The sequence below is a fragment of the Oncorhynchus clarkii genome, chromosome 4 (genome assembly GCF_045791955.1).
Source record: "Oncorhynchus clarkii lewisi isolate Uvic-CL-2024 chromosome 4, UVic_Ocla_1.0, whole genome shotgun sequence".
In the NCBI taxonomy this organism is placed as follows: Eukaryota; Metazoa; Chordata; class Actinopteri; order Salmoniformes; family Salmonidae; genus Oncorhynchus; species Oncorhynchus clarkii.
Window position 1 is genome coordinate 83,634,947 of NC_092150.1, and position 27,916 is coordinate 83,662,862.

Sequence of the window (27,916 nt, forward strand, 5' to 3'; positions counted from 1 at the left end):
GAGCGTTGTGGACTAATGTCAAGATGGAGAGCGTTGTGGGCTAATGTCAAGATGGAGGGGCTTTGTGGACTAATGTCAAGATGGAGGGCTTTGTGGACTAATGTCAAGATGGAGGGGCTTTGTGGACTAATGTCAAGATGGAGGGGCTTTGTGAACTAATGTCAAGATGGAGGGCTTTGTGGAATAATGTCAAGATGGAGGGCATTGTGGAGTAATGTCAAGATGGAGGGGCTTTGTGGACTAATGTCAAGATGTCGGGCTTTGTGGACTAATGTCAAGATGGAGGGGCTTTGTGGACTAATGTCAAGATGGAGGGCTTTGTGGAATAATGTCAAGATGGAGGGCGTTGTGGACTAATGTCAAGTTGGAGAGCGTTGTGGACTAATGTCAAGATGGAGAGCGTTGTGGGCTAATGTCAAGATGGAGGGGCTTTGTGGACTAATGTCAAGATGGAGGGCTTTGTGGACTAATGTCAAGATGGAGGGGCTTTGTGGACAAATGTCAAGATGGAGGGGCTTTGTGAACTAATGTCAAGATGGAGGGCTTTGTGGAATAATGTCAAGATGGAGGGCATTGTGGAGTAATGTCAAGATGTCGGGCTTTGTGGACTAATGTCAAGATGTCGGGCTTTGTGGACTAATGTCAATATGGAGGGCATTGTGGAGTAATGTCAAGATGGAGGGGCTTTGTGGACTAATGTCAAGATGTCGGGCTTTGTGGACTAACGTCAAGATGGAGGGCTTTGTGGACTAATGTCAAGATGGAGGGCTTTGTGGACTAATGTCAAGATGGAGGGCGTTGTGGACTAATGTCAAGATGGAGAGCGTTGTGGACTAATGTCAAGATGGAGAGCGTTGTGGGCTAATGTCAAGATGGAGGGGCTTTGTGGACTAATGTCAAGATGGAGGGCTTTGTGGACTAATGTCAAGATGGAGGGGCTTTGTGGACTAATGTCAAGATGGAGGGGCTTTGTGAACTAATGTCAAGATGGAGGGCTTTGTGGAATAATGTCAAGATGGAGGGCATTGTGGAGTAATGTCAAGATGGAGGGGCTTTGTGGACTAATGTCAAGATGTCGGGCTTTGTGGACTAATGTCAAGATGGAGGGGCTTTGTGGACTAATGTCAAGATGGAGGGCTTTGTGGAATAATGTCAAGATGGAGGGCGTTGTGGACTAATGTCAAGTTGGAGAGCGTTGTGGACTAATGTCAAGATGGAGAGCGTTGTGGGCTAATGTCAAGATGGAGGGGCTTTGTGGACTAATGTCAAGATGGAGGGCTTTGTGGACTAATGTCAAGATGGAGGGGCTTTGTGGACAAATGTCAAGATGGAGGGGCTTTGTGAACTAATGTCAAGATGGAGGGCTTTGTGGAATAATGTCAAGATGGAGGGCATTGTGGAGTAATGTCAAGATGTCGGGCTTTGTGGACTAATGTCAAGATGTCGGGCTTTGTGGACTAATGTCAAGATGGAGGGGCTTTGTGGACTAATGTCAAGATGGAGGGCTTTGTGGAATAATGTCAAGATGGAGGGCGTTGTGGACGTTGTGGAAATGTCAAGATGGAGAGCGTTGTGGGCTAATGTCAAGCTTTGTTGTCAAGATGGAGGGCTTTGTGGAAATGTCAAGGAGGGGCTTTGTGGACTAATGTCAAGATGGAGGAGCTTTGTGAACTAATGTCAAGATGGAGGGCTTTGTGGAAATGTCAAGATGGAGGGCATTGTGGAGTAATGTCAAGATGGAGGGGCTTTGTGGACTAATGTCAAGATGTCGGGCTTTGTGGACTAATGTCAAGATGGAGGGCTTTGTGGACTAATGTCAAGATGGAGGGCTTTGTGGACTAATGTCAAGTTGGAGGGCTTTGTGGACTAATGTCAAGATGTCTATATGGAGGGCTTTGTGGAGTCAAGATGGAGAGCGTTGTGGACTAATGTCCAGATGGAGTTCGTTGTGGACTAAGATGGAGGGCTTTGTGGACTAATGTCAATATGGAGGGGCTTTGTGGACTAATGTCAAGATGGAGGAGCTTTGTGAACTAATGTCAAGATGGAGGGCTTTGTGGAATAATGTCAAGATGGAGGGCATTGTGGAGTAATGTCAAGATGGAGGGGCTTTGTGGACTAATGTCAAGATGTCGGGCTTTGTGGACTAATGTCAAGATGGAGGGCTTTGTGGACTAATGTCTCAAGATGTCGGGCTTTGTGGAGTAATGTCAAGATGGAGGGCTTTGTGGACTAATGTCAAGATAGAGGGGCTTTGTGGACTAATGTCATGATGGAGGCCTTTGTGGACTAATGTCAAGATGGAGGGCTTTGTGGACTAATGTCAAGATGGAGGGCTTTGTGGACTAATGTCAAGATGGAGGGGCTTTGTGGACTAATGTCTATATGGATTGGCTTTGTGGACTAATGTCAAGATGGAAGGGCGTTGTGGACTAATGTCTATATGGAGGGGCTTTGTGGAAAAAGGGCTTTGTGGACTAATGTCAAGATGGAGGGCATTGTGGAATAATGTCAAGATGGAGGGCATTGTGGACTAATGTCAAGATGGAGGACTTTGTGGACTAATGTCAAGATAGAGGGGCTTTGTGGACTAATGTCAAGATGGAGTGCTTTGTGGACTAATGTCAAGATAGAGGGGCTTTGTGGACTAATGTCAAGATGGAGGGCTTTGTGGACTAATGTCAAGATGGAGGGCTTTGTGGACTAATGTCAAGATGGAGGGCTTTGTGGACTAATGTCAAGATGGAGGGGCGTTGTGGACTAAGGTCTATATGGAGGGCTTTGTGGAATAATGTCAAGATGGAGGGCTTTGTGGACTAATGTCAAGATGGAGGGGCTTTGTGGACTAATGTCTATATGGATTGGCTTTGTGGACTAATGTCAAGATGGAGGGGCGTTGTGGACTAATGTCTTTATGGAGGGGCTTTGTGGAATAATGTCAAGATGGAGGGCTTTGTGGACTAATGTCAAGATGGAGGGCTTTGTGGACTAATGTCAAGATGGAGGGCTTTGTGGAATAATGTCAAGATGGAGGGGCTTTGTGGACTAATGTCAAGATGGAGGGCTTTGTGGAATAATGTAAAGATGGAGGGCTTTGTGGACAAATTTCAAGATGGAGGACTTTGTGGACTAATGTCAAGATGGAGGGCTTTGTGGACTAATGTCAAGATGGAGGGGCGTTGTGGACTAATGTCTTTATGGAGGGGCTTTGTGGAATAATGTCAAGATGGAGGGCTTTGTGGACTAATGTCAAGATGGAGGGCTTTGTGGAATAATGTCAAGATGGAGGGGCTTTGTGGACTAATGTCAAGATGGAGGGCTTTGTGGAATAATGTAAAGATGGAGGGCTTTGTGGACAAATGTCAAGATGGAGGGCTTTGTGGACTAATGTCAAGATGGAGGGGCTTTGTGGACTAATGTCAAGATGGAGGGCTTTGTGGACTAATTTCAAGATGGATGTCAAGATGGAGGGTGGACTAATGTCAAGCTTTGTGGACTAATGTCTATATGGATTGGCTTTGTGGACTAATGTCAAGATGGAGGGGCATTGTGGACTAATGTCAAGATGTCGGGCTTTGTGGACTAATGTCAAGATGGAGGGGCTTTGTGGACTAATGTCAAGATGGAGGGCTTTGTGGACTAATGTTCAAGTCAAGATGGAGTCAAGGCGTTGTGGACAAGATGGAGGGCTTTGTGGATGTCAAGATGGAGAGCGTTGTGGACTAATGTCAAGATGGAGAGCGTTGTGGGCTAATGTCAAGATGGAGGGGCTTTGTGGACTAATGAGGGGCTTTGTGGACTAATGTCAAGATGGAGGGCTTTGTGGACTAATGTCAAGATGGAGGGGCTTTGTGGACTAATGTCAAGATGGAGGGGCTTTGTGGACTAATGTCAAGATGGAGGGCTTTGTGGACTAATGTCAAGATGGAGGGCGTTGTGGACTAATGTCAAGATGGAGAGCGTTGTGGACTAATGTCAAGATGGAGAGCGTTGTGGGCTAATGTCAAGATGGAGGGGCTTTGTGGACTAATGTCAAGATGGAGGGCTTTGTGGACTAATGTCAATATGGAGGGGCTTTGTGGACTAATGTCAAGATGGAGGAGCTTTGTGAACTAATGTCAAGATGGAGGGCTTTGTGGAATAATGTCAAGATGGAGGGCATTGTGGAGTAATGTCAAGATGGAGGGGCTTTGTGGACTAATGTCAAGATGTCGGGCTTTGTGGACTAATGTCAAGATGGAGGGGCTTTGTGGACTAATGTCTATATGGAGGGCTTTGTGGAATAATGTCAAGATGGAGAGCGTTGTGGACTAATGTCCAGATGGAGTTCGTTGTGGACTAATCTCAAGATGTCGGGCTTTGTGGAGTAATGTCAAGATGGAGGGCTTTGTGGACTAATGTCAAGATAGAGGGGCTTTGTGGACTAATGTCATGATGGAGGCCTTTGTGGACTAATGTCAAGATGGAGGGCTTTGTGGACTAATGTCAAGATGGAGGGCTTTGTGGACTAATGTCAAGATGGAGGGGCTTTGTGGACTAATGTCTATATGGATTGGCTTTGTGGACTAATGTCAAGATGGAGAGCGTTGTGGACTAATGTCAAGATGGAGAGCGTTGTGGGCTAATGTCAAGATGGAGGGGCTTTGTGGACTAATGTCAAGATGGAGGGCTTTGTGGACTAATGTCAATATGGAGGGGCTTTGTGGACTAATGTCAAGATGGAGGAGCTTTGTGAACTAATGTCAAGATGGAGGGCTTTGTGGAATAATGTCAAGATGGAGGGCATTGTGGAGTAATGTCAAGATGGAGGGGCTTTGTGGACTAATGTCAAGATGTCGGGCTTTGTGGACTAATGTCAAGATGGAGGGGCTTTGTGGACTAATGTCAAGATGGAGGGCTTTGTGGACTAATGTCAAGATGGAGGGCTTTGTGGACTAATGTCAAGTTGGAGGGCTTTGTGGACTAATGTCAAGATGGAGGGGCGTTGTGGACTAATGTCTATATGGAGGGCTTTGTGGAATAATGTCAAGATGGAGAGCGTTGTGGACTAATGTCCAGATGGAGTTCGTTGTGGACTAATCTCAAGATGTCGGGCTTTGTGGAGTAATGTCAAGATGGAGGGCTTTGTGGACTAATGTCAAGATAGAGGGGCTTTGTGGACTAATGTCATGATGGAGGCCTTTGTGGACTAATGTCAAGATGGAGGGCTTTGTGGACTAATGTCAAGATGGAGGGCTTTGTGGACTAATGTCAAGATGGAGGGGCTTTGTGGACTAATGTCTATATGGATTGGCTTTGTGGACTAATGTCAAGATGGAAGGGCGTTGTGGACTAATGTCTATATGGAGGGGCTTTGTGGAAAAAGGGCTTTGTGGACTAATGTCAAGATGGAGGGCATTGTGGAATAATGTCAAGATGGAGGGCATTGTGGACTAATGTCAAGATGGAGGACTTTGTGGACTAATGTCAAGATAGAGGGGCTTTGTGGACTAATGTCAAGATGGAGTGCTTTGTGGACTAATGTCAAGATAGAGGGGCTTTGTGGACTAATGTCAAGATGGAGGGCTTTGTGGACTAATGTCAAGATGGAGGGCTTTGTGGACTAATGTCAAGATGGAGGGCTTTGTGGACTAATGTCAAGATGGAGGGGCGTTGTGGACTAAGGTCTATATGGAGGGCTTTGTGGAATAATGTCAAGATGGAGGGCTTTGTGGACTAATGTCAAGATGGAGGGGCTTTGTGGACTAATGTCTATATGGATTGGCTTTGTGGACTAATGTCAAGATGGAGGGGCGTTGTGGACTAATGTCTTTATGGAGGGGCTTTGTGGAATAATGTCAAGATGGAGGGCTTTGTGGACTAATGTCAAGATGGAGGGCTTTGTGGACTAATGTCAAGATGGAGGGCTTTGTGGAATAATGTCAAGATGGAGGGGCTTTGTGGACTAATGTCAAGATGGAGGGCTTTGTGGAATAATGTAAAGATGGAGGGCTTTGTGGACAAATTTCAAGATGGAGGACTTTGTGGACTAATGTCAAGATGGAGGGCTTTGTGGACTAATGTCAAGATGGAGGGGCGTTGTGGACTAATGTCTTTATGGAGGGGCTTTGTGGAATAATGTCAAGATGGAGGGCTTTGTGGACTAATGTCAAGATGGAGGGCTTTGTGGAATAATGTCAAGATGGAGGGGCTTTGTGGACTAATGTCAAGATGGAGGGCTTTGTGGAATAATGTAAAGATGGAGGGCTTTGTGGACGAATGTCAAGATGGAGGGCTTTGTGGACTAATGTCAAGATGGAGGGCTTTGTGGACTAATGTCAAGATGGAGGGGCTTTGTGGACTAATGTCTATATGGATTGGCTTTGTGGACTAATGTCAAGATGGAGGGGCATTGTGGACTAATGTCTATATGGAGGGCCATTGTGGACTAATGTCAAGATGGAGGGCTTTGTGGACTAATGTCAAGATGGATGGCTTTGTGGACTAATGTCAAGATGGAGGGGCTTTGTGGACTAATGTCAAGATGTCGGGCTTTGTGGACTATTGTCAAGATGGAGGTGCTTTGTGGACTAATGTCAAGATGGAGGGCTTTGTGGAATAATGTCAAGATAGAGGGGCCTTGTGGACTAATGTCAAGATGGAGGGGCTTTGTGGACTAATGTCAAGATGGAGGGCTTTGTGGACTAATGTCAAGATAGAGGGGCTTTGTGGACTAATGTCTATATGGAGGGCTTTTTGGATAATGTCAAGATAGAGGGACTTTGTGGACTAATGTCAAGATGGAGGGCTTTGTGGACTAATGTCAAGATGGAGGGCTTTGTGGACTAATGTCAAGATGGAGGGCTTTGTGGACTAATGTCAAGATGGAGGGCTTTGTGGACTAATTTCAAGATGGAGGGCGTTGTGGACTAATGTCAAGATGGAGAGCGTTGTGGACTAATGTCAAGATGGAGAGCGTTGTGGGCTAATGTCAAGATGGAGGGGCTTTGTGGACTAATGTCAAGATGGAGGGCTTTGTGGACTAATGTCAAGATGGAGGGGCTTTGTGGACTAATGTCAAGATGGAGGGGCTTTGTGGACTAATGTCAAGATGGAGGGCTTTGTGGACTAATGTCAAGATGGAGGGCGTTGTGGACTAATGTCAAGATGGAGAGCGTTGTGGACTAATGTCAAGATGGAGAGCGTTGTGGGCTAATGTCAAGATGGAGGGGCTTTGTGGACTAATGTCAAGATGGAGGGCTTTGTGGACTAATGTCAATATGGAGGGGCTTTGTGGACTAATGTCAAGATGGAGGAGCTTTGTGAACTAATGTCAAGATGGAGGGCTTTGTGGAATAATGTCAAGATGGAGGGCATTGTGGAGTAATGTCAAGATGGAGGGGCTTTGTGGACTAATGTCAAGATGTCGGGCTTTGTGGACTAATGTCAAGATGGAGGGGCTTTGTGGACTAATGTCAAGATGGAGGGCTTTGTGGACTAATGTCAAGATGGAGGGCTTTGTGGACAAATGTCAAGTTGGAGGGCTTTGTGGACTAATGTCAAGATGGAGGGGCGTTGTGGACTAATGTCTATATGGAGGGCTTTGTGGAATAATGTCAAGATGGAGAGCGTTGTGGACTAATGTCCAGATGGAGTTCGTTGTGGACTAATCTCAAGATGTCGGGCTTTGTGGAGTAATGTCAAGATGGAGGGCTTTGTGGACTAATGTCAAGATAGAGGGGCTTTGTGGACTAATGTCATGATGGAGGCCTTTGTGGACTAATGTCAAGATGGAGGGCTTTGTGGACTAATGTCAAGATGGAGGGCTTTGTGGACTAATGTCAAGATGGAGGGGCTTTGTGGACTAATGTCTATATGGATTGGCTTTGTGGACTAATGTCAAGATGGAAGGGCGTTGTGGACTAATGTCTATATGGAGGGGCTTTGTGGAAAAAGGGCTTTGTGGACTAATGTCAAGATGGAGGGCATTGTGGAATAATGTCAAGATGGAGGGCATTGTGGACTAATGTCAAGATGGAGGACTTTGTGGACTAATGTCAAGATGGAGGGCTTTGTGGACTAATATCAAGATGGAGGGGCTTTGTGGACTAATGTCTATATGGATTGGCTTTGTGGACTAATGTCAAGATGGAAGGGCGTTGTGGACTAATGTCTATATGGAGGGGCTTTGTGGAAAAAGGGCTTTGTGGACTAATGTCAAGATGGAGGGCATTGTGGAATAATGTCAAGATGGAGGGCATTGTGGACTAATGTCAAGATGGAGGACTTTGTGGACTAATGTCAAGATAGAGGGGCTTTGTGGACTAATGTCAAGATGGAGTGCTTTGTGGACTAATGTCAAGATAGAGGGGCTTTGTGGACTAATGTCAAGATGGAGGGCTTTGTGGACTAATGTCAAGATGGAGGGCTTTGTGGACTAATGTCAAGATGGAGGGCTTTGTGGACTAATGTCAAGATGGAGGGGCGTTGTGGACTAAGGTCTATATGGAGGGCTTTGTGGAATAATGTCAAGATGGAGGGCTTTGTGGACTAATGTCAAGATGGAGGGGCTTTGTGGACTAATGTCTATATGGATTGGCTTTGTGGACTAATGTCAAGATGGAGGGGCGTTGTGGACTAATGTCTTTATGGAGGGGCTTTGTGGAATAATGTCAAGATGGAGGGCTTTGTGGACTAATGTCAAGATGGAGGGCTTTGTGGACTAATGTCAAGATGGAGGGCTTTGTGGAATAATGTCAAGATGGAGGGGCTTTGTGGACTAATGTCAAGATGGAGGGCTTTGTGGAATAATGTAAAGATGGAGGGCTTTGTGGACAAATTTCAAGATGGAGGACTTTGTGGACTAATGTCAAGATGGAGGGGCGTTGTGGACTAATGTCTTTATGGAGGGGCTTTGTGGAATAATGTCAAGATGGAGGGCTTTGTGGATTAATGTCAAGATGGAGGGCTTTGTGGAATAATGTCAAGATGGAGGGGCTTTGTGGACTAATGTCAAGATGGAGGGCTTTGTGGAATAATGTAAAGATGGAGGGCTTTGTGGACAAATGTCAAGATGGAGGGCTTTGTGGACTAATGTCAAGATGGAGGGCTTTGTGGACTAATGTCAAGATGGAGGGACTTTGTGGACTAATGTCTATATGGATTGGCTTTGTGGACTAATGTCAAGATGGAGGGGCATTGTGGACTAATGTCTATATGGAGGGCCATTGTGGACTAATGTCAAGATGGAGGGCTTTGTGGACTAATGTCAAGATGGATGGCTTTGTGGACTAATGTCAAGATGGAGGGGCTTTGTGGACTAATGTCAAGATGTCGGGCTTTGTGGACTATTGTCAAGATGGAGGTGCTTTGTGGACTAATGTCAAGATGGAGGGCTTTGTGGAATAATGTCAAGATAGAGGGGCCTTGTGGACTAATGTCAAGATGGAGGGGCTTTGTGGACTAATGTCAAGATGGAGGGCTTTGTGGACTAATGTCAAGATAGAGGGGCTTTGTGGACTAATGTCTATATGGAGGGGCTTTGTGGAAAAAGGGCTTTGTGGACTAATGTCAAGATGGAGGGCATTGTGGAATAATGTCAAGATGGAGGGCATTGTGGACTAATGTCAAGATGGAGGACTTTGTGGACTAATGTCAAGATAGAGGGGCTTTGTGGACTAATGTCAAGATGGAGTGCTTTGTGGACTAATGTCAAGATAGAGGGGCTTTGTGGACTAATGTCAAGATGGAGGGCTTTGTGGACTAATGTCAAGATGGAGGGCTTTGTGGACTAATGTCAAGATGGAGGGCTTTGTGGACTAATGTCAAGATGGAGGGGCGTTGTGGACTAAGGTCTATATGGAGGGCTTTGTGGAATAATGTCAAGATGGAGGGCTTTGTGGACTAATGTCAAGATGGAGGGGCTTTGTGGACTAATGTCTATATGGATTGGCTTTGTGGACTAATGTCAAGATGGAGGGGCGTTGTGGACTAATGTCTTTATGGAGGGGCTTTGTGGAATAATGTCAAGATGGAGGGCTTTGTGGACTAATGTCAAGATGGAGGGCTTTGTGGACTAATGTCAAGATGGAGGGCTTTGTGGAATAATGTCAAGATGGAGGGGCTTTGTGGACTAATGTCAAGATGGAGGGCTTTGTGGAATAATGTAAAGATGGAGGGCTTTGTGGACAAATTTCAAGATGGAGGACTTTGTGGACTAATGTCAAGATGGAGGGCTTTGTGGACTAATGTCAAGATGGAGGGGCGTTGTGGACTAATGTCTTTATGGAGGGGCTTTGTGGAATAATGTCAAGATGGAGGGCTTTGTGGACTAATGTCAAGATGGAGGGCTTTGTGGAATAATGTCAAGATGGAGGGGCTTTGTGGACTAATGTCAAGATGGAGGGCTTTGTGGAATAATTTAAAGATGGAGGGGCTTTGTGGACTAATGTCTATATGGATTGGCTTTGTGGACTAATGTCAAGATGGAGGGGCATTGTGGACTAATGTCTATATGGAGGGCCATTGTGGACTAATGTCAAGATGGAGGGCTTTGTGGACTAATGTCAAGATGGATGGCTTTGTGGACTAATGTCAAGATGGAGGGGCTTTGTGGACTAATGTCAAGATGTCGGGCTTTGTGGACTATTGTCAAGATGGAGGTGCTTTGTGGACTAATGTCAAGATGGAGGGCTTTGTGGACTAATGTCAAGATGGAGGGCTTTGTGGACTAATGTCAAGATAGAGGGGCTTTGTGGACTAATGTCTATATGGAGGGCTTTTTGGATAATGTCAAGATAGAGGGACTTTGTGGACTAATGTCAAGATGGAGGGCTTTGTGGACTAATGTCAAGATGGAGGGCTTTGTGGACTAATGTCAAGATGGAGGGCTTTGTGGACTAATGTCAAGATGGAGGGGCTTTGTGGACTAATGTCTATATGGATTGGCTTTGTGGACTAATGTCAAGATGGAGGGGCATTGTGGACTAATGTCTATATGGAGGGCCATTGTGGACTAATGTCAAGATGGAGGGCTTTGTGGACTAATGTCAAGATGGATGGCTTTGTGGACTAATGTCAAGATGGAGGGGCTTTGTGGACTAATGTCAAGATGTCGGGCTTTGTGGACTATTGTCAAGATGGAGGTGCTTTGTGGACTAATGTCAAGATGGAGGGGCTTTGTGGACTAATGTCAAGATGGAGGGCTTTGTGGACTAATGTCAAGATAGAGGGGCTTTGTGGACTAATGTCTATATGGAGGGCTTTTTGGATAATGTCAAGATAGAGGGACTTTGTGGACTAATGTCAAGATGGAGGGCTTTGTGGACTAATGTCAAGATGGAGGGCTTTGTGGACTAATGTCAAGATGGAGGGCTTTGTGGACTAATGTCAAGATGGAGGGCTTTGTGGAATAATGTCAAGATGGAGGGCTTTGTGGAATAATGTCATCATGGAGGGCTTTGTGGACTAATGTCAAGATGTAGGGCTTTGTGGACTAATGTCAAGATGGAGGGCATTGTGGACTAATGTCAAGATAGAGGGGCTTTGTGGACTAATGTCAAGATGGAGGGCTTTGTGGACTAATGTCAAGATGGAGGGCTTTGTGGACTAATGTCAAGATGGAGGGCATTGTGGACTAATGTCAAGATGGAGGACTTTGTGGACTAATGTCAAGACGGAGGGCATTGTGGACTAATGTCAAGATAGAGGGGCTTTGTGGACTAATGGCAAGATGGAGGGCTTTATGGACTAATGTCAAGATGGAGGGCTTTGTGGACTAATGTCAAGATGGAGGGCATTGTGGACTAATGTCAAGATGGAGGACTTTGTGGACTAATGTCAAGATAGAGGGGCTTTGTGGACTATTGTCAAGATGGAGGTGCTTTGTGGACTAATGTCAAGATGGAGGGCTTTGTGGAATAATGTCAAGATAGAGGGGCCTTGTGGACTAATGTCAAGATGGAGGGGCTTTGTGGACTAATGTCAAGATGGAGGGCTTTGTGGACTAATGTCAAGATAGAGGGGCTTTGTGGACTAATGTCTATATGGAGGGCTTTTTGGATAATGTCAAGATAGAGGGACTTTGTGGACTAATGTCAAGATGGAGGGCTTTGTGGACTAATGTCAAGATGGAGGGCTTTGTGGACTAATGTCAAGATGGAGGGCTTTGTGGACTAATGTCAAGATGGAGGGCTTTGTGGAATAATGTCAAGATGGAGGGCTTTGTGGAATAATGTCATCATGGAGGGCTTTGTGGACTAATGTCAAGATGTAGGGCTTTGTGGACTAATGTCAAGATGGAGGGCATTGTGGACTAATGTCAAGATAGAGGGGCTTTGTGGACTAATGTCAAGATGGAGGGCTTTGTGGACTAATGTCAAGATGGAGGGCTTTGTGGACTAATGTCAAGATGGAGGGCATTGTGGACTAATGTCAAGATGGAGGACTTTGTGGACTAATGTCAAGATGGAGGGCATTGTGGACTAATGTCAAGATAGAGGGGCTTTGTGGACTAATGGCAAGATGGAGGGCTTTGTGGACTAATGTCAAGATGGAGGGCTTTGTGGACTAATGTCAAGATGGAGGGCATTGTGGACTAATGTCAAGATGGAGGACTTTGTGGACTAATGTCAAGATAGAGGGGCTTTGTGGACTAATGGCAAGATGGAGGGCTTTGTGGACTAATGTCAAGATGGAGGGCTTTGTGGACTAATGTCAAGATGGAGGGCTTTGAGGACTAATGTCAAGATAGAGGGGCTTTGTGGACTAATGTCAAGATGGAGGGGCTTTGTGGACTAATGTCAAGATGGAGGGCTTTGTGGACTTATGTAAAGATGAAGTGGTTTTGTGGACTAATGTCAAGATGGAGGGGCTTTGTGGACTAATGTCAAGATGGAGGGGCTTTGTGGACTAATGTCAAGATGGATGGCTTTGTGGACTAATGTCAACATGGAGGGCTTTGTGGACTAATGTCAAGATGGAGGGCTTTGTGGACTAATTTCAAGATGGAGGGGCGTTGTGGACTAATGTCTATATGGAGGGCTTTGTGGAATAATGTCAAGATGGAGGGCTTTGTGGACTAATTTCAAGATGGAGGGGCGTTGTGGACTAATGTCTATATGGAGGGCTTTGTGGAATAATGTCAAGATGGAGGGCTTTGTGGACTAATGTCAAGATGGATGGCTTTGTGGACTAATGTCAACATGGAGGGCTTTGTGGACTAATGTCAAGATGGAGGGCTTTGTGGACTAATTTCAAGATGGAGGGGCGTTGTGGACTAATGTCTATATGGAGGGCTTTGTGGAATAATGTCAAGATGGAGGGGCTTTGTGGACTAATGTCAAGATGGAGGGGCTTTGTGGACTAATGTCAATATGGAGGGCTTTGTGGACTAATGTCAAGATGTAGGGCTTTGTGGACTAATGTCAAGATGGAGGGCTTTGTGGACTAATGTCAAGATGGAGAGCTTTGTGGACTAATGTCAAGATGGAGGGCTTTGTGGAATAATGTCAAGATGGAGGGCTTTGGGGAATAATGTCAAGATGGATTGGCTTTGTTGACTAATGTCAAAATGGAGGGACTTTGTGGACTAATGTCAAGATGGAGGTTTTTGTGGACTAATGTCAAGATGGAGGGCTTTGTGGACTAATGTCAAGATGTAGGGCTTTGTGGACTAATGTCAAGATAGAGGGGCTTTGTGGACTAATGTCAAGATGGAGGGCTTTGTGGACTAATGTCAAGATGGAGGGCTTTGTGGACTAATGTCAAGATGGAGGGCTTTGTGGACTAATGTCAAGATGGAGGGCATTGTGGACTAATGTCAAGATGGAGGACTTTGTGGACTAATGTCAAGATAGAGGGGCTTTGTGGACTTATGTAAAGATGAAGTGGTTTTGTGGACTAATGTCAAGATTTGCGCTTTGTGGGCTTTGTGTTAAGCCTCCCTTCCTTTAGTACAGGAGACCTGAAGTTACACAACTCTCTGACCTGTCAGTTCCTTTCTCTCTTTGACTAATGTCAAGAAAGAGGGGCTTTGTGGACTAATGTCAAGATGGAGGGCTTTGTGGACTAATGTCAAGATGGAGGGCTTTGTGGACTAATGTCAAGATAGAGGGGCTTTGTGGACTAATGTCAAGATGGAGGGGCTTTGTGGACTAATGTCAAGATGGAGGGCTTTGTGGACTTATGTAAAGATGAAGTGGTTTTGTGGACTAATGTCAAGATTTGCGCTTTGTGGGCTTTGTGTTAAGCCTCCCTTCCTTTAGTACAGGAGACCTGAAGGTACACAACTCCCTGACCTGTCAGTTCCTTTCTCTCTCTGACCCCCCCCCCCCCCCCACTAAATAGGGAAGCGGCGTTATGTACTAACGTCTTCTCTGATGACATAGTCCTTTATACAAGTCGTCCTTGTTCAGACAGACGCAGAGTAATGTAGGATGCGTCAGACTAGTCGAGGCAAAAGCAGCTTGAACAAAACAGTCTTCACAACCCACCTCAGCATCCAGAGGTAGACAGATGCAGTGTGGATGATGATGAAAATCTCAGAGCAGCAGTTTCTGTCTTACCCCCTGTCCCCCTCTCTCTTCTCTTCTTCTCTTACTGTCCCCCTCTCTCTTTTCTTCTTCTCTCCCTGTCCCCCTCTCTCTTCTCCTCTTCTCTTCCTGTCCCCCTCTCTTCTCTTCTTCCTGTCCCCCCCTCTCTTCTCTTCTTCTCTTCCTGTCCCCCTCTCTCTTTTCTTCTCTTCCTGTCCCCCTCACTTCTCTTCTTCTCTTCCTGTCCCCCTCTCTCTTCTCTTCCTGTCCCCCTCTCTCTTCTCTTCCTGTCTCCCTCTCTCTTCTCTTCTTCTCTTCCTGTCCCACTCTCTCTTCTCTTCCTGTCCCCCTCTCTCTTCTCTTCTTCTCTTCCTGTCCCCCTCTCTCTTCTTTTCTTCTCTTCCTGTCCCCCTCTCTCTTCTCTTCTTCCCTTTCTGTCTCTCTCTCTCTCTTTATTTTCTGACTAATCTCCGTGTCCGTCCAGCGTTTGCTGAGACCTCGGAATAGAGATGAGTCCCATCAGGAAGGCAGCGCTACGGGTTTTAGCGGCTGTGACAGCACAGAGAGACAGATGGCAGACAGGCAGGCAGCACACAGGCACTCACCCAGACACAGCCACAGTGACTGACTCAGTGAGATTTTACAGGGCTGGCTAAAGATTGTGTGTGAAGAGTCGTTTTCAGACCTTAAATCCCGTTGTGCCTGAGGCCTACTACAGCAGATTCATTCAACTCTGGCTCGGCAGGCAGAGAGATGATTACCAGAGAGAGAGAGAGTGAGAGAGCGAGACCAACAACACAACACTTACTATCAGAGTATTTCAAGGTACATACTGCACCTGGGCTTATTATAATATACAGGTGCGTCGTGGGAAAGTTTGAGCTTTCTACCAAGCAAAGCAAACTGATCCTATCATCTATGGTGCACAAACTAGACATGGACAAGTTTCTGTCTTTTCACCTTGAGGTGAATCTCAGTAGCATACATCTAAGAGAAGCGGCGTTATTTACTAACCTCTTCTGTTAGGACGTCGTCCTTTAAACAAAGTGGTCTATGTTGAGACAGAAGCAGAGTAATGTAGGATGCGTCGGAACAAAAAACAGTCTTCACAACCCACCTCAGCATCCGGAGGAAGACAGATGCAGTGTGGATGATGATGAAAATCTCAGAGCAGCAGTTTCTGTCTTACCCCCTTTCTTCTCCATCTGTCCCCCTCTCTCTTCTCCTCTCCTCTATCTGTCCACCGCTCTCTTCTCCTTTCCTCCAGAGTCCAATGGCGGCGAGCTTTACATCACTCCAGCCGGCGCTTGGCATTGTGCATGGTGATCTTAGGCTTGTGTGCAAACCCATTTCATGAAGCTCCCGACGAAAGTTGCTTCCAGAAACAGTTTGGAACTTGGTAGTGAGTAATGCAACCAAGGACAGACAATTTTTACACGCTATGCGTTTCAGCACTCGGCAGTCCCATTTCTGTGAGCTTGTGTGGCCTACCACTTCACGGCTGAGGCGATGTTGCTCCTAGACGATTCCACTTCACAATAACAGCACTTACAGTTGGCAGGGCAGAAATTTGACGAACTTACTTGTTGGAAAGGTAGCATCCTATGATGGTGCCACATTGAAAGTCTCTGAGCTCTTCAGTAAGTCCATTCTACTGCCAATATTTGTCTATGGATATTGCATGGCTGTGTGCTCAATTTTATACACCTGTCAGCAACGGGTGTGATTGAAACAGTCGAGTACACACATTTTAAGGGGTGTACAAATACTTTGGAATGTATTCAGACTCCTTGACTTTTTCCACATTTTGTTAGGTTAAAGCCTTATTCTAAAATTGATTAAATTGTGTATTTTCCTCATCAATCTACACACAATACCCCATAATGACATCACAATACCCCATAATGACATCACAATACCCCATGACATCACAATACTCCATAATGACAAAGCAAAAACAGGTTTTTAGAATTGTTTGCAAATGTATTACAAATAGAAAACTGAAATATCAAATTTACATAAGTATTCTGACCTTTTGCTCAAAACTTTGTTGAAGCACCTTTGGCAGCGATTACAGAATAGAGTCTTCTTGGCTACAACGCTACAAGCTTGTATTTGAGGAGTGTCTTCCATTCTTCTCTGCAGATTCTCTCAAGCTCAGGTTGGATGGGGAGTTTTGCTGCACAGCTATTTTCAGGTCTTGGCCACTCAAGGAAATTCAGAGACTTGTCCCAAAGCTACTCCTGCGTTGTCTTGGCTGTGTGCTTAGGATCGTTGTCCTGTTGGAAGGTGAACCGTCGCCCTAGTCTGAGGTCCTGAGCGCTCTGGAGCAGGTTTTCATTAAGGATCTCTCTGTAATTTTCCTCCTTTCATCTTTGCCTCGATCCCGACTAGTCCCCCAGTCCATGCTGCTGAAAAACATCCCCACAAAATGATGCTGCCACTACCATGGTGCCAGGTTTCCTACAGACATGACGCTTGGCATTCAGGCCAAAGAGTTTAATCTTAGTTTCATCAGACCAGAGAATCTTGTTTCTCATGGTCTGAGAGTCTTTAGGTGCCTTTTGGCAAACTCCAAGCGGGCTGTCATGTGCCTTTTACTGAGGTATGGCTTCCGTCTGGCCACTCTATTAAAAAGACTTGATTGGTGGAGTGCTGCAAAGATAGTTGTCCTTCTGAAAGTTTATCCCATCTCCACAGAGGTACTCTGGAGCTCTGTAAGAGTGACCATCGGGTTCTTGGGCACCTCCCTGAACAAGGCCCTTCTCTCCCGATTGCTCCTTCGACCTCATGGCTTGGTTTTTGCTTTGACATTTTCACTTTGTTGTTATGGGATATCGTGTGTAGATTGCTGAGGATTTAAAAAAAATGTAAAACATTTTATAATATGCCTGTAACTTAACAAAATGTGGAAAAAGTCAAGGGTTCTGATTACTTTCATAAGGCACTTTACAGTACATCTGGGATGTTTTTCTGTCAGGTGTCCTGTCCCGTTACAGGAGAGTGTGGCAGATATGTCTTAATCCGTCATCATGAGGCTGGCTGGGTGCACTCCTGCATTTTAAATTGGCATTCTCCAGCCAGCCACGGTGTCGTAACGCAGCCCGGCGAGTCCCGTCTGCCGGTCAATTTGTCGAATGGCCATTAAGCCCCCCCCCCCCCCCCCCCCCCCCCCGCTCCATTGACATGTGTCAGCTGAATAACCTTTAAACTGATCTAGGGCCTGCATTGACGTGACAGCCGGCCCGATGGGACCTAACAACGCCAGAGCAACACAGCTAGTTGAGAGAGGGAGTCATTGATCTACCCCTCTCATAGTTCACTCTCTCCACTGGTTTCATCCCCCCTGTTTTTCCTCCCGCCTCGTGTTAAAGAGACATGCAGAATTAGGTTAGGTCTCCATTAGATTACCAGGCCTATTCATCAGTCGTTAATCTAAATGCTCATGTAGTTACATTTCATGAGGTTTTATTGCATGTGGTTTGTCTTGTGCTGCTAGGTGGCTGTCTTATGTCCTCGTTTTATGGAGGCGCTGTTAGACTGACACTGTTGTGAAGTAAACTATCTGTCGCTCTGCTCTTTTGTTCTTTAAAAAATAACGTACGATGTTTCTAATGTTGCACTGGATAAGACTGTCAGCTAAGTGACTAAAATGTAAATGCAAAATGCTATAATTCTCTAAGACAAGCCAAGGCAGAATTTGTTCCCTGCACCAAAGTGACTGATTACCTGCAGAATAATGATGAGGTTTCACAAGACACTTGAACAGCATGTGGATGTCGTGGTAATCAATCCGTTTGTCAAGTAGTCAAGTGACTTACATCTGACAGAGTTGTAGCGGTCTACATGGATTATGGTTGATAAGGAAGATAGTTAGGGGAAATGTGCTTCATTATGTTATCATCTACTCATTGAATTGGTACATTGCACAACTGTGGTTCTTGAAATGGAGTCAGCCGCAGGTGTAGAATATTCTTGGCAATGTTCCTTATTTGCCTTCTTGTGGAACTCTCTCAGGATCAGAGGGTAGGTTCAGGTTTAGACAGTTTTCAAACATAGACAAAACAATCACAGACAAACAGTAAGAACAGACACAACAGGTTGGCAGACGTACACAGATAGACAGAAAAACACTACAGACACGGTAACCAACACGACAAGAAGCAGGAGGGGCAGCAGTGGAGGGGTAACCATCACTGCTGCCCCAGGCAGGGCGAGGCGAGGTTAGCCTGAGAGCAGAGTTGTAGGTGGAGGTAGAAGCACACAAAATGGCCACCAATCAAATCCCAGCATGCATTAGCAAGAATGAGGAGGAGTCACCGAGGTAGTTACAGGAAGTTAGTCTTCTAGTCTACTGTATAGACATGCCACAAATGCCTTCTACTGGCAGCAACATATATAGAATAGAAAAACAGATATACTTTGCAGCAATAAAATAATTTTTATGCCATCTGCATTCAAAACCGACATGTATATGCAGAAAGGCTGAGAGAAAGAAGGCGGGGTGGGCGTGGGGTTGGGTGGGGTGGGGGGAGGGAGGGAGGGAGGGTGGGTGGGTGGGCGGGGAGTCATTCTTTCAGACACAACTTTCTTGAGACAGAATGGGGTTGCCTGCACAAGGCCCAAACAAAGTATGATGGCAAGAAAATATTGTGTTGCCTTTCATTTCCTGTGTTGTAAATGGAAAATAGGGTATGTTTCAGAATCAGCCTTTAATAATGGCACAGAAAACATCAACAAGAAGATGAGTAGGAGTACTGTGTTTTCACTTTCAACCACAGAGATATCATGCGGCACAAGATGAGGCAAAGGGGAGGGATCAGCTCTATCCTGGTAGATGGGCGGATGAGGAGAACAAAATCAATAAGTCCGGACAACTCAAATCATAAGCAAAAGAAGAGTAAGTCAGAAAGGGTACAGAAGAGTAGAGATGTCCAGAATACACTTCACTATGGAAAAGAAAAAGATTCAAACATAAAAGAAACAAAACAAATGTAAAAAATGTCATGCAACTGTTCATAAAACCTGAAGCAGAGGGGCAGCATGAGGGTATGAATGTCTGTGTCAACATAGTGAGATGCATGTATGACTGTTTAGGACTAAATGTAGTTTATTGTTACCCCTGCAGTATGCCTCCATCAGGGGGTACCAAGTTAACTCAACTCTGACTGACAAGTTCAGAATATACTGTACTTACTCAAACTTTTGCTTCTGAGAATACTTGGGATTTAAGTTTTTGGAAGTTAAACTTTTAAATTGTTCAAGCTGTCTGCCATGTCCAATTAATTTCAGCTGTCCTTAGGTAAACAAAGTCATTACAACTTCATGCATTGAGATAACATAAAGCTATCATGTGCATTGAGATAACATAAAGCTATCATATGTATTGAGATAACATAAAGCTATCATTTGTATTGCTTTAAAGAGAAAATCTAATGGGCCACATAAAAAAACAACATTCCTACTAAAAACCTTAACCACAATGCCTTTAGCCCACGATACAACTTAAGGTCACAAAGCTCTAGAGATTATAAACTGTACAATTACTTCCTTATCCACATATTCAGAAACCTCTTTCAACACGGAAAAATATAAATAAATAAATAAATAAAATATATAATTAACTAAGCCGAATCGCTGATTCATTATCTCCTACCAGGGATAACAGAATAGGCCAATACATAGTTTTCAGGTGGTCTTAATGAAAACCGATTTACATTGTGCTGAGAAAAAAGTGGACATATGTTTGATAATTAGCCCAGGCATATTTAGGCAGATTAGCTTGGAATGAATTAGTGTTTGATGATGGCATTTGGAAGGACAGCCCACTAATACATTTTTTTTTAGATCGCTAGAGAATCACATCCACAGGAGGGGAGAGAAGGGGAGGGAATGACTTCCACAGGAGGGGAGAGAGAAGGGAGAAAAACTTCCACAAGAGTGGAGAGAGGGGGAGAATGACATTCACAGGAGTGGAGAGAGGGTGAGAATGACATTCACATGAATGGAGAGAGGGGGAGAATGACATTCACAGGAGTGGAGAGAGGGGGAGAATGACATTCACAGGAGTGGAGAGAGGGGGAGAATGACTTCCACAGGAGTGGAGAGATGGGGAGAATGACATTCACAGGAGTGGAGAGAGGGGGAGAATGACATTCAAAGGAGTGGAGAGAGGGGTAGAATGACTTCCACAGGAGTGGAGAGAGGGGATAATGACTTCCACAGGAGGGGAGAAAGGGAGAGAATGACATCCACAGGAGAGGAGAGAGGCAGCGAGGGGGAGATTGACTTACACAGAATGATAGAGAGGGGGAGAAAGACTTCCACAAGAGTGAAGAGAGGGGGAGAATGACATTCACAGGACCGGAGAGAGGGGGAGAATGACATTCACAGGAGTGGAGAGAGGGGGAGAATGACATTCACAGGAGTGGAGAGAGGGGGAGAATGACTTCCACAGGATGGTAGAGAGGGGGAGAATGACTTCCATAGGATGGTAGAGAGGGGAAGAATGACTTCCACAGGAGGGAGGAGAGGGGGAGAATGACTTCCACAGGAGGGAGGAGAGGGGGAGAATGACTTCCACAGGATGGAGGAGAGGGGGAGAATGACTTCCACAGGATGATAGCGAGGGGGAGAATGACTTAGACAAGAGGGGACAGAGGGGGAGAGAATGAATTCCACAAGAGAGGAAAGAGGGAGAGAACAACTTCCACAAGTGTGGAGAGAGAGGGAGAATGACTACAACAGGAGGGGCGAGAGGGGGAGAATGACATCCACAGGAGGGGAGATGATTACTTCCACACGAGAGGAGAGAGGGGGAGAATGACATCCACAGGAGAGGAGGGGGAGAATGACTTCCACAGGAGGGGAGATGATTACTTCCACACGAGAGGAGAGAGGGGGAGAATGACATCCACAGGACAGGAGAGAGGGGGAGAATGACTTCCACAGGAGAGGAGAGAGGGGGAGAATGACTTCCACAGGAGAGGAGAGATGGGAGAATGACTTCCACAAGAGAGGAGAGAGGGGGAGAATGACTTCCACAGGAGAGGAGAGAGGGGGAGAATGACATCCACAGGAGGGGAGATGATTACTTCCACACGAGAGGAGATAGGGGGAGAGTGACATCCACAGGAGAGGAGGGGGAGAATGACTTCCACAGGACAGGAGAGAGGGGGAGAATGACTTCCACAGGAGAGGAGAGAGGGGGAGAATGACTTCCACAGGAAAGGAGAGAGGGGGAGAATGACTTCCACAGGAGAGGAGAAAGGGGGAGAATGTCTTCCACAGTACGGTAAAGAGGGGAAGAATGACTTTTACGGGATGAGAGAGGGGGAGAATGACTTCCACAAGAGGAGGGAGAGAATAATTTCCACAAGAGGGGAGAATGACTTTTACGGGATGAGAGAGGGGGAGAATGAATTCCACAAGAGGGAATAATGACTTCCACAGGAGGGGAGAGAAGGGGAGAATGACATCCACAGGATGGTAGAGAGGGGGAGAATGACATCCACAGGATGGTAGAGAGGGGGAGAATGACATCCACAGGATGGTAGAGAGGGGGAGAATGACATCCACAGGATGGTAGAGAGGGGGAGAATGACTTCCACAAGAGGAGGGAGAGAATAATTTCCACAAGAGGGGAGAATGACTTTTACGGGATGAGAGAGGGGGAGAATGAATTCCACAAGAGGGGATAATGACTTCCACAGGAGGGGAGAGAAGGGGAGAATGACATCCACAGGATGGTAGAGAGGGGGAGAATGACATCCACAGGATGGTAGAGAGGGGGAGAATGACATCCACAGGAGGGGAGAGAAGGGGAGAATGACATCCACAGGATGGTAGAGAGGGGGAGAATGACATCCACAGGAGGGGAGATGATTACTTCCACACGAGAGGAGAGAGGGGGAGAATGACATCCACAGGAGAGGGGGAGAATTAGTTCCACAGGAGGGAGGAGAGGGGGAGAATGACTTCCACAGGATGGAGGAGAGGGGGAGAATGACTTCCACAGGATGATAGCAAGAGGGAGAATGACTTAGACAAGAGGGGACAGAGGGGGAGAGAATGAATTCCACACGAGAGGAGATAGGGGGAGAGTGACATCCACAGGAGAGGAGGGGGAGAATGACTTCCACAGGACAGGAGAGAGGGGGAGAATGACTTCCACAGGAGAGGAGAGAGGGGGAGAATGACTTCCACAGGAAAGGAGAGAGGGGGATAATGACTTCCACAGGAGAGGAGAAAGGAGGAGAATGACTTCCACAGTACGGTAAAGAGGGGAAGAATGACTTTTACGGGATGAGAGAGGGGGAGAATGACTTCCACAAGAGGAGGGAGAGAATAATTTCCACAAGAGGGGAGAATGACTTTTACGGGATGAGAGAGGGGGAGAATGAATTCCACAAGAGGGGAGAAAGACTTCCACAGGATGGGAGAGAAGGGGAGAATGACATCCACAGGATGGTAGAGAGGGGGAGAATGACTTCCACAGGATGGGGGAGAGGGGGAGAATGACTTCCACAGGATGGGGGAGAGGGGGAGAATGACTTCCACAGGATGATAGCAAGAGGGAGAATGACTTAGACAAGAGGGGACAGAGGGGGAGAGAATGAATTCCACAAGAGATGAAAGAGGGAGAGAATGACATCCACAGGAGAGGAGGGGGAGAATGACTTCCACAGGACAGGAGAGAGGGGGAGAATGACTTCCACAGGAGAGGAGAGAGGGGGAGAATGACTTCCACAGTACGGTAAAGAGGGGAAGAATGACTTTTACGGGATGAGAGAGGGGGAGAATGACTTCCACAAGAGGAGGGAGAGAATAATTTCCACAAGAGGGGAAAATGACTTTTACGGGATGAGAGAGGGGGAGAATGAATTCCACAAGAGGGGAGAATGACTTCCACAGGAGGGGAGAGAAGGGGAGAATGACATCCACAGGATGGTAGAGAGGGGGAGAATGACATCCACAGGATGGTAGAGAGGGGGAGAATGCCATCCACAGGATGTTAGAGAGGGGGAGAATGACTTCCACAGGTTGGTAGAGAGGGGGAGAATGACTTCCACAGGATGGTAGAGAGGGGGAGAATGACTTCCACAGGAGGGAGGAGAGGGGGAGAATGACTTCCACAGGAGGGAGGAGAGGGGGAGAATGACTTCCACAGGATGGGGGAGAGGGGGAGAATGACTTCCACAGGATGGGGGAGAGGGGGAGAATGACTTCCACAGGATGATAGCAAGAGGGAGAATGACTTAAACAAGAGGGGACAGAGGGGGAGAGAATGAATTCCACAAGAGAGGAAAGAGGGAGAGAATGACATCCACAGGAGAGGAGGGGGAGAATGACTTCCACAGGACAGGAGAGAGGGGGAGAATGACTTCCACAGGAGAGGAGAGAGGGGGAGAATGACTTCCACAGTACGGTAAAGAGGGGAAGAATGACTTTTACGGGATGAGAGAGGGGGAGAATGACTTCCACAAGAGGAGGGAGAGAATAATTTCCACAAGAGGGGAGAATGACTTTTACGGGATGAGAGAGGGGGAGAATGAATTCCACAAGAGGGGAGAATGACTTCCACAGGAGGGGAGAGATGGGGAGAATGACATCCACAGGATGGTAGAGAGGGGGAGAATGACATCCACAGGATGGTAGAGAGGGGGAGAATGACATCCACAGGATGTTAGAGAGGGGGAGAATGCCTTCCACAGGTTGGTAGAGAGGGGGAGAATGACTTCCACAGGATGGTAGAGAGGGGGAGAATGACTTCCACAGGTTGGTAGAGAGGGGGAGAATGACTTCCACAGGTTGGTAGAGAGGGGGAGAATGACTTCCACAGGATGGTAGAGAGATGGAGAATGACTTCCACAGGATGGTAGAGAGGGGGAGAATGGCTTCCACAGGATGGTAGAGAGGGGGAGAATGACTTCCACAGGATGGTAGAGTGGGGGAGAATGACTTCCACAGGATGGTAGAGAGGGGGAGAATGACTTCCACAGGGATTCAGGAGAGGAGAGAGCGAGAGAGGCCCTTCACACAATAGTCATTTGAATATTCAATAGTCCACCGGAACATTTACCAACCACAGAACGGTGACTTTAATGGGGATGTCTGTTCTGGGTAGTTTATGTCTATGCTGGTTCACATTGAACCAGGCAATATTTGTTTGTAGTTATTAATTTTCAGGACTAGTAGGAGTGTATCAGACAGTATTTGTTTGTAGTTATTAATTTTCAGGACTAGTAGGAGTGTATCAGACAGTATTTATTTGTAGTTATTCATTTTCAGGACTAATAGGAGTGTATCAGACAGTATTTATTTGTAGTTATTCATTTTCAGGACTAATAGGGGTGTATCTGGATGAATTATACTCATGACAGACAATATGATTGGCTGTGCTCTGATGGGGCTGAGCTGAGCTCTGTTGTGGACATGACAGACAGCTTATCATTAATATTAGCATGCAGCAAACCGCTCCTAAACCCAAGTTGTCTCAAAACAAGTGATATGTTTCCATTTCAAATCTACTTCCTGCTCAGCTCTGGCATTATGCGTTATCATTATTATTATTATTATTATTATTTCACACTACTGAGAGTTATAACTCACTTCAACCTGGTGACAACTATGTGTGGTGAGGCAGGAGAGAGAGAAACGATGCACACAGAAGTTGGAGGATATCTGTTGTCTATTAGAGTGTTTCAGGTAAGGCAAGCCTCCAACGTATAAGGAAACAAAAGGAACAAACAGGAGAAAGAGAGAAGAGAGAGGGGGGAGGACTGGGTCTGTTGTAGTTAGTCTGCTACATATCACAGTATCTATGCTGAAAGCATTTTTTTTGTTCCTTTTAAAAAATAATCTCAAAATGTATCCTCTGTCGAGAAGAAGCACACACACGCACAGCGAGAAACATGTCAACCATGTAAAACAGGACAGATACATTTTGAAGCATCAGTGTAAACATGGAGCTTGATACTAATTCGGTACTTTTTGATTGAAAGTTTGCTCTCCTTTGAATGCTGAGAGAAAACAATTTAGTATTCACGCTTTTAACCATGTTAACGACCAGAGGCCCCACAGCTCAGTGTAATTTGTATCAGAGACTATAATCCAACTGCATAACAGACTACAACACTATAACATATGCGGGTGTGTAGAACTATGAATACATTTACTCAGAGTTTGGAGCATAAATATAACTTCAAAACTTCAAAAGTGACTTTTCTACAGAGGGCCTGCTAAGGATTTACTTTCATCAACTTCAAAGTGCTTGGAGCTCTTTCAACTTTCCACATACGTATAGCTGAAACCCTCAGACCCTTACTGCTGTATCTCATGGTGCTTTTAGGGAGTATTCTGAAGTTACAGTTTAGGCTCCCATGGGACCTGATGCTTAGAAGAGAACAATCCTCTTTTTTTGGGGGGGTTTTGGTTGCAAATCAATCAAAGGAATAAAAATAGACTGGTAGGTCTGAGCAAGCACAACTCGACACACCCATCCCACCTGCGTGTCCGGAATCACACTCCTCCAGATCCTCGTCGTCGCTGGAACACTCCGCCGACGATACTATGTCATCTGTCGTCTGCCGGGGCAAGCGCGACACCGGGACAGACAGAGAAGAGACAGCAGAGAACATGGTGAGAGGCTGCACATCACAGACATTGTGGCAGACAGTGGACCCATACAGTCACCTACCTAAATATATCTGTATGGAAGATTGACCCCACCAGAAGACAACCTAGAGTGGCAATAGAGCACATCCAGTCTCCTACTACCATCCCACTCCAGCCTAAACGAAATACCTAGCCAGCCTGTACTAAATACCTAGACAGCCAGTACTAAATACCTAGCCAGCCTGTACTAAATAGCTAGACAGCCTGTACTAAATACCTAGACAGCCTGTACTAAATACCTAGACAGCCTGTACTAAATACCTAGACAGCCTGTACTAAATACCTAGACAGCCTGTACTAAATATCTAGACAGCCTGTACTAAGTACCTAGCCAGCCTGTACTAAATACCTAGCCAGCCTGTACTAAATACCTAGCCAGCCTATATTAAATACCTAGACAGTCTGTACTAAATACCTAGACTGCCTGTACTAAATACCTAGCCAGCCTGAACTAAATACCTAGCCAGCCTGTACTAAATACCTAGCCAGCCTGTACTAAATACCTAGACAGCCTGTACTAAATACCTAGACAGCCTGTACTAAATACCTAGCCAGCCTGTACTAAATACCTAGCCAGCCTGTACTAAATACCTATCCAGCCTGTACTAAATACCTAGCCAACCTATAATAAATACCTAGCCAGCCTGTATTAAATACCTAGCCAGCCTGTACTAAATACCTAGACAGCCTGTACTAAATACCTAGCCAGCCTGTACTAAATACCTAGACAGTCTGTACTAAATACCTAGCCAGCCTGTACTAAATACCTAGACAGCCTGTACTAAATACCTAGACAGTCTGTACTAAATACCTAGACAGCCTGTACTAAATACATAGCCAGCCTATACTAGATATCAAGACAGCCAATACTAGATATCTAGCCAGCCTATACTAGATATCAAGACAGCCAATACTAGATATCAAGACAGCCATTACTAGATATGTAGCCAGCCTGTACTAAATACCTATACAGCCAATACTAGATATCTAGCCAACCTGTACTAAATACCTAGCCAGCCTGTACTAAATACCTAGCCAGCCTAAACTAGATATCAAGACAGCCAATACTAGATATCTAGCCAGCCTATACTAGATATCAAGACAGCCAATACTAGATATCAAGACAGCCATTACTAGATATGTAGCCAGCCTGTACTAAATACCTATACAGCCAATACTAGATATCTAGCCAACCTGTACTAAATACCTAGCCAGCCTGTACTAAATACCTAGCCAGCCTACACTAGATATCAAGACAGCCAATACTACATATCTAGCCAACCTGTACTAAATACCTAGCCAGCCTGTACTAAATACCTAGCCAGCCTATACTAGATATCAAGACAGCCAATACTAGATATCAAGACAGCCAATACTAGATATCAAGACAGCCTATACTAGATATCAAGACAGCCTATACTAGATATCTAGCCAACCTGTACTAAATACCTAGCCAGCCTACACTAGATATCAAGACAGCCAATACTAGATATCTAGCCAACCTGTACTAAATACCTAGCCAGCCTATACTAGATATCAAGACAGCCAATACTAGATATCAAGACAGCCAATACTAGATATCAAGACAGCCAATACTAGATATGTAGCCAGCCTGTACTAAATACCTAGACAGCCAATACTAGATATCTAGCCAACCTGTACTAAATACCTAGCCAACCTGTACTAAATACCTAGCCAGCCTGTACTAAATACCTAGACAGCCAATACTA

At 45.7% G+C, this 27,916-nt stretch overlaps 1 protein-coding gene across 3 annotated transcripts in view; it reads right to left on the reverse strand.

The window, feature by feature from the left end:
- LOC139407382 (neurexin 3b) overlaps positions 1-27,916 on the reverse strand; it is a 614,879-nt gene that overhangs the window by 9,782 nt on the left and 577,181 nt on the right. For all 3 annotated transcript variants that reach the window (XM_071151120.1, XM_071151119.1, XM_071151121.1), the window contains one exon: positions 26,017-26,095. In XM_071151120.1, coding sequence (XP_071007221.1) covers positions 26,017-26,095 — 79 coding nt within the window. The remainder of the gene's footprint in view (positions 1-26,016; positions 26,096-27,916) is intronic.